The following is a 15,072-nucleotide window of genomic DNA, read 5'->3' on the forward strand; positions in this document are numbered from 1 at the left end:
TCGAAGGAATGAGCGTTACACCGAGGCCTGTAATCTGGAGCGGGATCGATTTTTGAGGTGGAGGGCCCGTCATAGTCTAGGACGGTGTGTCACAGCATCATCGGACTGAGCTTGTCGTCATTGCAGGCAATCTCAACTAGAGGTCGACCGATAATGATTTGTCAACGCCGATACCGATACCGATTTATTGGAGGACCAAAAAAAGCAGATCCCGATTAATCGGATGATTTAAAAAAATATATAATAATACATTACAAATAAAAATAATGTCAATTACAACAATACTGAATGAACACTTATTTTAACTTAATATAATACATCAATAAAATCAATTTGGCCTCAAATAAATAATGAAACATGTTCAATTTGGTTTAAATAATGCAAAAACAAAGTGTTTGAGAAGAAAGTAAAAGTGCAATATGTGCCATGTAAGAAAGCTAATGTTTAAGTTCCTTGCTCAGAACATGAGAACATATGAAAGCTGGTGGTTCCTTTTAACATGAGTCTTCAATATTCCCAGGTAAGAAGTTTTAGGTTGTAGTTATTATAGGAATTTTAGGACTATTTCTCTCTATACCATTTGCATTTCATATACCTTTGACTATTGGATGTTCTTTTAGGCACTTTACTATTGCCAGTGTAACAGTATAGCTTCCGTCCCTCTCCTCGCTCCTACCTGGGCTCGAACCAGGAACACAACGACAACAGCCACCCTCGAAGCAGCGTTACCCATGCAGAGCAAGGGGAATAACTACTCCAAGTCTCAGAGCGAGTGACATTTGAAACGCTATTCGTGGGCACCCCGCTAACTAGCTAGCCATTTCACATTCGTTACACCAGCCTAATCTCGGGAGTTGATAGGCTTGAAGTCATAAACAGCTGCTGGCAAACGCACGAAAGTGCTGTTTGAATGAATGCTTATGAGCCTGCTGCTGCCTACCATCGCTCAGTCAGACTGCTCTATCAAATCATAGATTTAGTTATAACATGAAAACACGCAGAAATATGAGCCTTAGGTCATTAATATGGCCGACTCCGGAAACTATCATCTCGAAAACAAGACGTTTATTCTCTCAGTGAAATACGTGGACAAAGATGTCTTGAAAATGTGTTCCAAAATAATCACCAACTTCTCTGGTCTTGTACATTTGCATGAAACACAATATGCCTAATTATACCGTTGTAGTAAAATGTATGATATTGATGAACTCAATCAAACAAAATGGTGCGCCCAGTGTACTTCCCAAATAAATGGTTGACCGTTCCGTATTTTATCTAACGCGTGGCATCCATAAGTCTAAATATTCCTGTTCCTGGCCACTGTTACTTTTGATTTTGACCCCCCCTTTGCTCAGGGCACATTATTCCATTTATGTTAGTCACTTGTCTGTGGAACTTGTTCAGTTTGTCTGTTGAATGTTGTTATGTTCATACAAATATTTATATATGTTAAGTTTGCTGAAAATAAACGTGGTTGACAGTGAGAGGACATTTCTCTTTTTGCTGATTTTATTGTGTATCAAACTAAATGGAGTGTCCTGGATTTCTACCTCCAACTCAGTATGTTGAGGGTTAATATCCTCTGGAGTCCAGCAGAGGATTAGGAAATGGAGGTTTAACAACCCTATGCTAATGGTGGATGTTTATCTAAATACTTTTTTTTGTCACTGACTCCCTCCCTGGTCTGTACCGTGTCTCATTTCCCAAAGCTGTCCCTGGAGCCCAGAGGAGCTACGGTAATGGCTCCTCCGCTCCTCAGCTTCCCAAACACCATCCAACACACGTTGGAGAAAAGGGAATTACAAGATTCTCATATGGGCGGCTCTATACACTACACACTGTCCACAGATACATTGTGTAATTGACCATTTTTTTCACATGCCGTGTAGTTTTGCTATTAGGTTGTGGCTCGAGTGTTGGTTTTGTGCGTCTTTGTTAGGTTGTTGTAGTTTGTGTGTGTGAGAGTGCGTGCCCCTGTTGTTCTTGTGCGTGCATGTGTGTCTATCTATGCGCTTCTGTGTTTGTGTCAGAGAGATGGAGAGCGTGTATTCTCTCCTCCTCTCTCCCTCTCTGAGTTTTGGTGTGGTGCGGTTCCCCCGGGGCCCGTGTGTGTCTCAGTAATGCCCTGCTCCTGATTGCTCTGATACAGGTTAGGAATAATGGCTTTAATGATGTGTAAAATGAGCAAGCAGTGCCTGTGACATTTACAGATGGCACCGCCTTGACCTGCACGTCCCAACTGCTGGTTAATTCACAGGAACGGAGAGCACTTCTTTAACTGACCGCCTTTTGCATGCGACCTACACAACACATCATACTGTACATACCATCATGCATACAAAAAAATACCTTGGATGTCATGCCGCACCAGCTGTCCATCAATTTTGATGATGATGCACACACGTGCACTCACACCTTTAGGCCTTGCTGAGACGGTCGATGAATCAATCTTTCAAGAGTGAGGTAGTGTGAGTCAGAATAGATGTGTCCCTCCCTGGCCCTGCCTTCCGGTGACAGCTCAGCTGGACTCAGCCCAAACCCCAGTGGTGCTAATCTGGTCCACCGTTCCCCACTTCTCCCAGTGGACCATCTGCTGTGGAGTGGAGGGGCAGTCATTAGGAGTAGAGACGGCATCAAACGTGGACCAATGATCTCTAAATATCTATGCTCAGAGGCCTGATCTCATTGTTTCAAAATATCTAACGATACCAATTAGTGTCTCTTAATTGACCAAATCTGCAGTTTATATTATTTATACATTTTATGTCATTGTTATTGTTTAAAGGCATCCAGGCTGATGAACCATGAACTTAAAAGCCCTCTAACTAACAGTTTTATGATGCATGGTAAATTGTGGACAGGAGGACAGACATTGTAGAAGAAGATGCCTCCTCTCATCTCGCTTCACACCACAGCCATTAGGCTCTCATTTATTTTTTGTGTTATGATGATTACCTTAATTAACATATATCTACCTCCTGATTCTCCACAGTAGCAGTAGTTCCCTCCTCTTGGGTTTAGCTTATGTTGCTCCATGTCCACCCACTGCCCTGTCTCTGTACACATCTAATTGGAAAAGACTTGTTGATTGTGTAGCTGCTGGATCAATTATATGATCAGATCACAGGGTTAATGCTAATTGCAGGTGTTAATGTGTGCTTGAATCCCCACATGCGTTCTTCTGTTTGCTGTGGGCTAAATGTACCCATTGGGTAACATCCGGAGCACTAGCTGTCTTAGTCATCATCATGGTAGCAGATGGCTTTGAAATAGCAACAATAATACCTCATTGTATTGTTCACTCCTGGTATAAATTGTCTTGGAGGAGGACATTTTGACCTTAATCGTTGTGCTAACATGGCACAGAATGACTTTGACTTTTCACAGAATGGAATTACCTCTCCAGTGAGGCTGTGACAGATCCTGCATTAAAAAGCATTATCAACAAACTCTATCAGCATATTATGATACTAATGTTGTCACTCTGATACTATGACGTTACCATAGATATATAATTATTAGAACTGATGCTTTGCCTATTCTAGTATCTGGTTTGGTCAATGTTTTTGTCAGCTTGTTTGGCCTTTTAAGTGCTCATCTCTTGCCTGTACTGGTCTGTTCCACGCATGAAGAGCTAGATTTGTTTTCCCAAGTATCCTCATCAGTTTAAAAAATCAGCCATTCATTGCTTTTTTAATCTCCATAATGAAAGTGTTTTTAATGCCTCCAATTTATTGCCTGGCCAGTCAACGAAATAATTAGCTTTGTTCAGGTTTTTAGAAGCTGAATGCAGAAGTGTAACATCATTGGACTCTGAGGAAAACTAGGCTGCATATCTAAATGCCATGTTTTTTTTTCTAGATGGAAAATGATGGGACATTTGAAGAGAAGAAAGGACCCATTCATTACATAAAGGCTTCATGCATCAAAAATGACTGAATTTCTTTATTAAATTATAAACTTTTAGCCATTTGTTCTGTTTTCTTAACAAGTTATTCTTGATAGGTGAATCAGACCTTTTAACACAAAATATTTCAATAAAACAACTATATACCTCCTATGATGTTAGACTACACCAGTGAGTGTCTTTTTAACATGACCCAACCCAGACTTCTAAACATACATTTTCCCTACCTCTACGTTTAAATAAGACACTCTGAGGTATTTATTGATTCTGTGACATGTAGTTGATGTCTCAAACTAAATCAGGTAATTGAAGTTGGTGTCGAGCTAATTGGATTATAGTTTTCCCCCTGAAGAGGAGACCCTCCGCTAGAGAATTGGGATTGATTTAGTCTCCACACTCCAATCCAAATCAGCTAAATCAGGTTCTGTATAGACCGAGGGACCAATGAGTACACGCCCCCCCAACCTCTAAATGTCCAGTGCCTACAAAATAAAAGCTCAGTATTGTGTCCCTCCCAACCCCAGCACACACAACCTCTGCTTTTACCTGGCATGGAATCACATGTTCCTAAATTCTGACCTGTTTATACTAGACTGGTTTGCCTCCATTTAGTACATCAAATCTGGGTGTGCAAAGAGGAGGCTGATGAGAGATGTCTTGGAGCCCATTCACATTGTGACTAGTCTCCTCTCTAATCTCCAACTGGAGGCAGGGAAACATGCTTTATGCAAATGAGCCTGCTATATTTGCTTGGCCCTAATTGGGTAATTACAAATCATTTGTCTATGAGATCGAGCATGTGCCGAGGACTAGAAGATTTACATCAGTCCGTTTCTACTGTATTATCATCATCATCTTAATGAATTACTTGTGAATGGAGGAGGCATTATGACATGTGTTATAGCATATGTTTTTCAAAGCCCTTGCCCAGGCAGATGACAGGTGACATTTCCATGAAATGTATTACAAATGAATTACAATACCTGCAGCCATTTTTAAATGTTGTAAGGCCTAATCGGAGTAAAGAGGAAACTGTTTCTTATTGACAATTTAAACAACAGAAAAATAGATGGATGGAAATCGGGAATAGAAATAGACCAGTAGAATGAATACAAAAGGGCTATTTTGAATAAACTGTGTTGGAGTCTGTTGTTTTGAATTCATAGTGATGGCTATGATTTTCAAGTGTACACAATCAGTATCGAGTAGCTACTGTAAGGGTGCCCTGATACTGGTTCCAGTGAGTATCACTACAATAAGTTGCTTGGATAAAAGTGTCAGCTAAATGGCATTTATTATTAGGCAGTTTTTCTGGACGGCAAACGATCAATTACAGAATAAATATTATACCATTGTCCAACAATAGCCAAGCTGTTTCGATAATGAAAGTCATTTTAATTGAATTTCCTCTGTCATTGATTTTAAATGGCCATATTTCACCATGTCCGTGTGATGGTTTTGTTTTCCAGAGTCGGAGGAGTCGTTTGAGTTCACCATTGTGTCTCTGACAGGCCAGATGTGGTACTTCGAAGCATCTACGTTTGAGGAGAGAGAGCTGTGGGTCACAGCCATTGAGAGCCAGATTTTTGCCAGCCTGCAGTCCTGTGAGAGCATGAAGAACAAGGTGGGCATGAGAGACAGTGAAGAAGGAGACAGTGGGTCTGTCCGGTCATGATTCATTTAGACCCAAGGGTTTTCCACGAACACGTTACTTGACCAGGAAAGACTCTGGTTGCTAATCAGGATGTGTGAATGCAAAATTCTCTCTCGGTTCTTCTCCTCTCTCTCCCCCGTCACCCCCCCCTCTCTCTGAGCTGCCATGTGTTGGGCTGTGTGTCAGACAGGTGCAGTGCAGTGTGGGGAGCTCTTATTACAGCTGACAGACCATAGAGATGGGAACACGGCCTGTGTCAGAACACAGGGGAGGAATCGCAACGCAACACTGACTCATTTTCATATAATACTTTGTCTGTGCTCTCTCTCTCCCTCTCTACCCCCCCTCTCTCCCTCTCTACCCCCTCTCTCTCTCCCTCTCTACCCCCTCTCTCTCTCCCTCTCTACCCCCCTCTCTCTCTCCCTCTACCCCCCCTCTCTCTCTACCCCCTCTCGCTCTCTACCCCCTCTCTCTCTCTACCCCCCTCTCTTTCTCACTCTTTTTGCCTCCCTGTCTTTCATTCAAAGCCTCCAGTCCTCCCTCCTCTTTTCCCTTCTGTTGTTTGTGATGTGTATCTTTCTGAAATCCTGTCTCCTCTATTCTCTCACTGTAAAGTCATGATGCCTCTCACAGATTACCTCTTGCTTACCTCCTTCTCACCTCTCACTCACCTCTGCTCTCCTACAGTCCCGGTTAGGCAGCCAAAGTGACGCGGCATCCATTCAGTCCATAAGGAACGTGAGAGGGAACAGCTTCTGTGTGGACTGTGATACAGCCAGTGAGTACAGTACCTTGTCAACATCATCAGAGCTATATGTCAATGATTCCCAAGACGTTAAGTGCCAGGTACTGTACACTACGTGACAAAGAGAGCACAGATGATAAGCAGACTTGGATGTTTTACAATGCTGTAAGTCTCTATTTTTCTCTTCCTCCTCTCCCAGACCCTGACTGGGCCAGTCTGAACCTGGGGGCTCTGATCTGTATAGAGTGCTCAGGGATCCACAGGAACCTGGGGACCCACCTGTCGAGGGTGAGGTCTCTGGACCTGGATGACTGGCCTGTGGAGCTCAGCATGGTGCTGATGGCTATAGGCAACACCATGGCCAACAGTGTCTGGGAGGGGGCCCTGGAGGGGTACACCAAGGTGGGCGCTGACGGCACCAGGTCAGTACCCCACATCTGTCTGTTTGGTGTGGGTTTCTTTGTGTCTGTACTGTCTGTCTGTCTACCGGTCTACAGGTCTATTCATCTGTCTTTTGGTTTACTGGTCAGTACCCCTCATATGTCTCTCTCTCTCTACATTAATAATGGTAAGTGTGTGTGTGTGACATCACTTTGCACATACCTGCTAAATGCCTCTGACCAGCACCAAGTAAACCAAGGTCTGGTCCCCTCTTCTCTCTCCCCAATGAGGGTTGTTTGTCTCTGGGTGACAGTTGAGGCCCAGCATGTCTCTCTGACTAATGACCCTGTGTGTGGATGAGCAGGTAATTAAGGAGCCCATTATGGTGTTAGAGCCCACCCCAGGGGCCAAGCCCCAGGACCCATCAGGGCCCTGTCACATATCCATCACACAGGGCCCGGCTGCCATCACTCTCTCTGTCCCACTATAGAAGAGTGGTCTGTAGTGTCTGTACTGTTTCTGACCTACATTAAGAGAAGATGTAAAGATATACTAGTCAAGTGCTAAATGGCTTGGTTTTTCATATTTTGGTCTCATTGTTACCATTTATTGTATTGGAGTCGATGACATTGAATAGTCATTTTAAACAACTGATTGTCAGAGGAAAACATCATTTCTTAATATCTCATAGGTAATCGTTGATCAATGATTATTCAAATGTCGATATCTATTTGTTGGCAGAGAACTGGACAAAAGAGGAATAATTGTTTTCTCAGGATTCCATTACCTTAGCCCTGCTCCTCTATCACCACAAAGCATCTGTTGTGCAAATATAGGAGACAAAAAGGTGAATGAATATATTATCTCCAATCTGATCCCCACCATACAAATCTTACTTTGTTGTCTCGTCTATAGAGATTAAACATTAAGATTAAACTTCAAGATTGTTCTATCTCTATGGTCTCATCATCATCATCTTCCCTTGGACTTGAAGTGGTTCTGATGTTAACTGTGTCACCGTGGTGACATGGTGCAGCTTTGTGATGGAACCCAGGCAGCTGGTGTAGCGTTCCCACCCCACCTCCTACTAAACATTAGTGACACGTAATTTAAACGACTCAGTAACTAGGCTACCTGAAGCTACCTGCCTCACATCTGATTGAATGTCTCCTGCAACACTAGTTCTGCCGGCTCGCTCCTCAGCTTTTTACATTTTTACTTAAAAGCCGTTCATCCACACGGTTGGTTTAGCTTTTTAGAAATTCTTATGTGAAAGTAGAATGTACAGATTTGCATTATAGTCAGGTTTATGTAGATATCAAGACTTGTCAGTACTAATCAACATGTAGGCTAGTTTTGTGGTGGTTTTTGTATTGGTTTGTATCTTTTGAAGGACCAATACATTTAGTATTTTTTTATCAGACTTCCCCAGTGCCATCAATGGCTTTCAGAGGTAGTTTAAATGTATCACCCAATAATTTCATGAATAAAATGTATTTATTTGTATGCCATAAATGATGTGTGTGTACATCAATAGATTATGATGACATACGCTAGATTATGATGACATCCCCAGCGCTGGGATCTTTCTCCAGTCAGCATATTGGAGGGGAGTTGTTCCTTTAATTAGTGTCTGCCGGTCGGCATAATCTCCACGTCACCTCTAATTGTCTGGCATGCACGTGAGAGAACGCAGGCAGGCAGACAGACAGACAGACAGACTTAGAGGCAGACAGACAGACAGACTTACAGGCAGACAGACAGACAGGCAGGCAGGCAGACAGGCAGACAGACTTACAGGCAGACAGGCAGGCAGGCAGGCAGACAGACTTACAGACAGGGAATCCACCATACACACACCTCCCTCACCCCTCCTCCCCTGTGTCTCATTTGGGGAGGAAGATGTCCGGGAGCGTGAACGGATGTGGAAGGCTATCCCTCACCGGCGCTGGCCACTTTACTGTCACCCCTCTGTAGGTTGGAGCGCCATGCGGGGCCCTTGGCCATGGCCAGGTAATAGCTCTGCTCTGACGACCAGAGGAGAGGAGAGAGAGAGGAGACGAGCCCTCCTCCTCCTTCACTTTGGTTCAGAAATAATTTGCCGCTCCCACATGCTGCCTGCAGGGGCTGTGTGGTAATACAAATGAATCACATCACTAACCCCTCGAAACCTGCGCACTCATTTGAACTCCCTCCTTCTCGAACGGACACAAGTGTCTGGGAGAATGGATGCAGCATCACTCTTTCTCATCCCTTGTTCTCAGCTGTTTTTAGTATTACGACCCCAGTGTGGATTGCAGAGAGGCTGTAGTTTAGCCTTCTTTTGGATCAAGCTAAGCCATAATGATCCTCTTTCCCACCGGAACTCCAAAGTTCCCAGACCGCAGAGCCTGTCCGGATACTCACAGGTTAGGGGTGTGGGAGCATCAACCGGCAAGCGGCCACACTCAAACTCTCCAAAGAGGCTTTAGAATAGCTGGCCTTGCCAGGAGCTCTGGTGGAGGTGGGGTAATTAATTTAGACAAATGAATGAGCGGAGCGGGGGTCTCCCATCCAGTCCAGCACGGTGCCACGGCTGTCTCTCCAAATGAAACCCACAGGTCACTGATTAGCCCCTCCCGCCGGGGAGACGATTCACCACTAATTACCCAACATGCCACTGTGTTTCAGCACCAGCAAGGTAATATAGGGCCAACTGAAGTAGATTGTTGTAGCAAGCGATTTATTTAAAATCTTACAAAATGCCATATAAATAAAATAAAATAATAAAGTATTATTTCTACAACAGATATACACTTTGGCATTTTGTCTCAATACATCTGCTTCAAGGAAGAATCATTTGTGTGAGCTGGATTGAATGAGAATCATTTTGCCAAGCAATGGTGTTTGCGTGAATAGGTGCATGTGTGGTGTACGTGTCGTTGTCCCAGAGTTTTGTTGGAGAGGACAGGGGCAGTAGGGGTTAACAGCGAGAGCGTTTAAGGGGTGTTAGTCTTCGCTGGCACAAAAACACAGCCACTCCATCATAGGGACGGTGTCAACCTCATTAATGTCACAATATATTCAACTCATCCTGCCCTGCCTGCCGCTAGCCCACGGCTAACAGATGCTCCTCTACTGGCCTCTCAAAAGAACGACTGGCCAAACCACTCAACCAGACTGCTCAACCCCCAAAAAACAGCAGTTTCATTCTAGAACCATACTATAGAACCATCATCTCTGAGCCAACATTATATATGCATGAGTGAAGAAGTATGGGTTTTATCCTAGAGAGTTAGATTTTAGATCATGGTTCTTATGTAGTTGTTATTAATTGAGAACAGTGTTTGACTTAGACTGAAATAGGTGCCGGTACTCATTTCTGTGCCACTACTGTTTATATTTAGATTCAGGAGCAATACTTTTGAGCGAATATTCTATAAGAGGAATAGGAACTCGAGCAGTAGAAAATTTGAGGTGCTGGTACTCCGCTCCGGTGAGCTCCTGCCCAAGTCAAATCAAATCAAATGTTATTGGTCACATACACGTTTAGCAGATGTTATAGTGAGTGTAGCAAAATGCTTGTGCTTCTATCTCCGACAGTGCAGTAATGTCTAACGGTTTCACAACATATAACCAAATTACACGTAAATCTAAGTAAGGAATGGATTCAGAATATACATATATCTCAGAGCAGCATTGGACTAAGATACAGTGGCATAGTATAGAATACAGTATAAACATATGAAATGGGTGATGCAATATTTACACACAATTAAAGTGACTAAGATACAGTAGAATAGTACAGAGTACAGTTTACACATATATGAGATGAGTAAAGCCAGATACAGGACATTATTCAAGTGGCTAGTGTTTCATTTCCTTAAAGTGGCCAATGATTCCTAATCTATGTCTACAGGCAGCAGCCTCTGATGTGCTGGAGTTGGCTGTTTAACAGTCAGTGGTGTAGTATACAATGCAATACAGCATATACATATGAAATAGGTGATGCAGGATGTAAACACGATTTAAAAGTGACTAAGATACTGTAGAATAGTGTGGAGGCCAGTTTTTACATATGAGATGAATAATGATAGATACGGAAACATTATTATAGTGGCTAGTGATCTATTTCTAAAAGTGGTCAGTGACTTCTAATTTATGTCTATAGGCAGCCGCCTCTGATGTGCTAGTGATGGCTGTTTAGCAGTCTGATGGCCTTGAGAGAGTTTCAAAAGAAGTAAAAAAGATGTCATGCACTGATTGAGGATAACATCTAAGCTGCACCCCTGTTGTTGACTGTAGGGAGTCTTATTTAGGAGTTTTACTGTTGACATTTACTGGGTTGTTCTCTCACCCCTAGCAACCTTTGAAGCTCTGGGGCCCTGCTTTCTGTCCGTTGTGGGTGATTTTGTTTTTTCTCTCTTTTATTTTCCTCACTTTCTGTCCCCTTACCCCAGCTTTCTCGATCTTTCTCTCTCAATTCATTTCAAAGGGCTTTATTTATTGGCATGGGAAACATGTTTAAATTGTCAAAGTAAGTGGAATAGATAATAAACAATCAACCATTAACAGTAAACATTACACTCCCACATTTTTCAGAAGAGAGACATTTCAAATGTTATATTATGGCTATGTACACGCTATGAAATTGAATACAATTATACTCTACAAAAGATAACATTTGGTCCCAGTCTAAATAGAGTAAAAATTACTCTTGTTGCAGAGTTCAATTTTCAGAGTTATTTCTACTCTATTCAGTGTTTATATTTAACTCTACAAACCGTAATTTACTCTATTTTGCTTAAAATGAAAACTCTGCCAATTCACTCAATATATCATTTAATATTATCAGTCAAGTGGCATTTATACAACTAAACTTAACGTCAATAAATCAGAAGTCAGTATTTAACAAGGCACTTTATTCTTAAATGTAAGGCATTTGCAATACATCAAAATACTGATGATAATAAAATACAATTGTGGACAGAAATTAAATGTTGGCATCTGTCCCCACTTTATTAATAGTAAATAAAAAAGTAAATATTGCAATACAATACATCATGGTTTTAAAGAGCTTACTGTGCAGTGTTTAGAATCACAGGAAACGGTATGGGACAATAAACAAACTTGAATCATCACAACTGTAAGACATCTGTATCTCAAATGCTTTGTGACAGAAAAGCTCTTTAACATCAACTCCATAAGGTCCTTCTGTTGTACACCCAACTCTATCTGCATTAAAATGTTCATCAAGAAATACTGTTTGTAGAGCGTTGGACTAGTAACCAAAAGGTTACAAGATCGAATCCCCGAGCTGACAAGGTAAAAATCTGTCGTTCTGCCCAGAACAAGGCAGTTAACCCACTGTTCCTAGGCCGTCATTGAGAATAAGAATTTGTTCTTAACTGACTTGCCTAGTTAAATAAAGGTAAAAATAAACAAGTCGCAAAAGTTTTCTTGAACTGGAATCCGTCTGCATCATCTCCTTTATATTGGGGTGTTTGTAAATAAACTGTAATGTTCTCAAAATTGGGATGTAAACACATTTATCAGTAACAACAATATGATCAAAGCCTCCAGTAGTCTGATTATGTTGGGTATCAAATCTAGTACCAAGAACATATTCAACTGGTCTAACCTTCACCACTTTTCTGTCAAATACTGCCTTCTCTTACTTTCAGAATTTAATACAACAAAAGGATTTTCATTTTTTTCAAAACACTGATCAATTAGGCTCTCAATGTCCCTTTTAATAGGCTCCTGTATAGACAGACACTTCTTCACAGAATCAGCTTTCTCTTCCATGGAAGAAGGGGGACTTGTTGATGGCAAGTCATCAGAATGACTTCCTGCTACATATTCCGCTGTAGAGGGGCCTTCACCGTGATCAGAACAAGGTTCATGTGCTTTATAAAGATGCTTTCTGAACCCAGAAAAAGTGACATAAACTTGTGAACAACCAGCTTGACCGCATTTAAGACTAAGTGTCTTTCCAGGACAATAGTCGTGGACCAACTTCAGGTGTTTTGTCAAGGAATTAGCATTTGCCTGGGGGCTTTTGCAAGCAAAACACAACATTTTAGATGAATGATATGAAAAAGTTTCTGTGTGAAATTAAAAAGGTTATTTCCTATGCTGCGTTTTAACCATTTGCAACTTCAAAACTTTTAGTACCTCAATGCAGCATCTGAGACCTCAACTCTGCAACCCTAAGTTTAACCTTAGTGGTATCAACATCAATTTCATAAAGTGTGGTTTGCAAGAAGTTGTACACATTTACCAGATCCTGGTTGTATGAGGTACCGAAGACAAAATGAGCTTTGAAAAGCTCATCAAAACAGGCAATAATGTCTGACTTACAAGGTATTGCATGTTTGTCGATCACAATGACGTGCTTGTGAATCACACTCCTCTGGGTCCCCACAAGCAAGCAGATAGGGTGGAAGGCTTTCAAAGATTCTCTCCAGATGCCCCTGGATGCTGGTCCCAGTCTGTGACACAAGAACTTCATTAGTGCGCTATTAAAATGAGTCGCTGTTCGCAAACAGTTTGGGAAAATGTAAATTACAGCTACACATGATCTTACCATGATTTGTCCCTAATCTTAAAAATAGTTAATATGATTAGGAATGGAAACAAAACAGTCAACTGTAACCTCACCTAGATAAACTTCACAATGTAGTCACTGGCGTGTCTGGCTGAGATTTTTGCTGGTCTCTTGCGGCCATGAAGTGACTGTGGCAGAAGGTAGACAAGGACCAAAATGGATGACATGTCACTGTCCCATCCTGAGAGTACACATTTTCACTGAAAGTTATGTTGTGTCTTTGGCTATGCCGGATTAATTGCTATGACATGCTATTCTATAAAACAATTTCTCCGTAATTAATATCACCTGATTGAGCTAATCATGTAGTTAACTAGAGAGTCTGGCTCCACAAAATAATATTTATAGAGCTGTTATCTTCCGAATAAACTCTTAAAGATGAGTAATTATTTTACATCCATAGCAGTCAACATTAATCATCATCTTACTTCAGTCTCATACTCTGAAAGTTGTAAATTATTGGTTATCTGCAAGAATCTTGGCTAACAAGTTGAATCAGCAATAAAATATTGGGTTTAATGATTTATTTAAAAATACCTAACTAATCACACAGAATAACATATACAAAGAATTAATTATACCAGGATAATTCTTTGTCATAGGAAAAGTCTCTGGCGGGCGGAAACAGATATGACAGCTTGTTACACAAAGGAAAAGGGGTGGGGTTTGAGTGAAAGAGCGGGAGACTGGAACAGAGGTGAAGCTGTGCTATTGTAAATACAGTATCTTATGCATTCTAAATTACCGCCCATTTGGAAAAGGAAACTGCAATAAATATTCACTCTGAGCTGCGCTTCAGTAGGTTGGTGGTAGAGGGAAGACCGTGTTGCCAAACCAAGTCCTTTGTCCTTTGAAGAATGTCTCTGGTGGTCAATTGGATAAGTTCTAGTAACGTCGTTGTGTGATAGATGGGATACTCTGTCTGTTCCTTCCTAACCTGCGTTTGCAGCTGCGGTCGCTAACTCAACGGCTAGGAGGTGTACTTCTGTAGTGAATAAGAGTTCAAAGTTCATACCATTCGCAACCAAAGCTCATGCTGATTTTGGCTTCGTTCTGTAGTTTTTTTCTGAACCATTCTGACATGGGATCGTCACCCTCACATCCGTGGAACAGCAAGTTATGTTGTAGTCAAGAGCTTATATAGGAAGGAAGAGGGGTGTGAAAAGTTTACAACCTCTGTCTCTTCACGTGGGTGGGCCACTGAGTGAGCAGCACAAACCTATGACAACCCACATCTCACATTTTAGAAGCTAAAATCACATTTCATCCCATCACAAATAATTTCATATTCAAACATTTAAATTGAACAACAATTCCATGTGAATCTGATAACTCTGATGTATAGACTTTCCACTGTGGAGTTTACGTCATCTTATCATTGATGAGAATGTCTCAGATGACAACCGAACTGAAATCATATTCATTAAGTACCACAGCATATGTTCAATTGTTCAGATTACCAGAATATAGTTCATTTCCCCCCACCTACTGATGTTCCCAGAATCTCAATGTTAACCAAGTTTATTTTTTTTTAACCTCAATAGGTTTGAGAAGAGAAAAGGGGGGAAGAGATATTTATGACGGTCATAAACCTATCACCCAGGCCAACGTCATGACAGTTACATCATTCCAGTTCAGAAATAATGCTCCCTTCCATTAGTGTAATCATTTTATTCCAGCATACCATTTTCCACTCCTTTTGTGGATTCAGCATATTGAACCAGGTTTTGCAGGTTGCCTGTCTGTGTGAAACCACGGCTTTGGTCAATTACTTTCTGCTTGTAGAGAGTAGGCCA

The 15,072-nt window shown here is 41.6% G+C and overlaps 1 protein-coding gene across 3 annotated transcripts in view; it reads left to right on the forward strand.

Annotated features, from left to right (window-relative positions):
- Window positions 1–15,072, forward strand: part of LOC124009166 (arf-GAP with GTPase, ANK repeat and PH domain-containing protein 3-like) — a 286,671-nt gene that overhangs the window by 255,647 nt on the left and 15,952 nt on the right. For all 3 annotated transcript variants that reach the window (XR_006834233.1, XM_046320712.1, XM_046320711.1), the window contains exons 14-16: window positions 5,377–5,531; window positions 6,249–6,339; window positions 6,506–6,728. Coding sequence is in view for 2 of the 3 variants with exons in the window: in XM_046320712.1 (XP_046176668.1) it covers window positions 5,377–5,531; window positions 6,249–6,339; window positions 6,506–6,728 (469 nt within the window). In the remaining variant the exon portion in view is untranslated. The remainder of the gene's footprint in view (window positions 1–5,376; window positions 5,532–6,248; window positions 6,340–6,505; window positions 6,729–15,072) is intronic.

This window comes from Oncorhynchus gorbuscha, linkage group LG22, assembly GCF_021184085.1.
Source record: "Oncorhynchus gorbuscha isolate QuinsamMale2020 ecotype Even-year linkage group LG22, OgorEven_v1.0, whole genome shotgun sequence".
In the NCBI taxonomy this organism is placed as follows: Eukaryota; Metazoa; Chordata; class Actinopteri; order Salmoniformes; family Salmonidae; genus Oncorhynchus; species Oncorhynchus gorbuscha.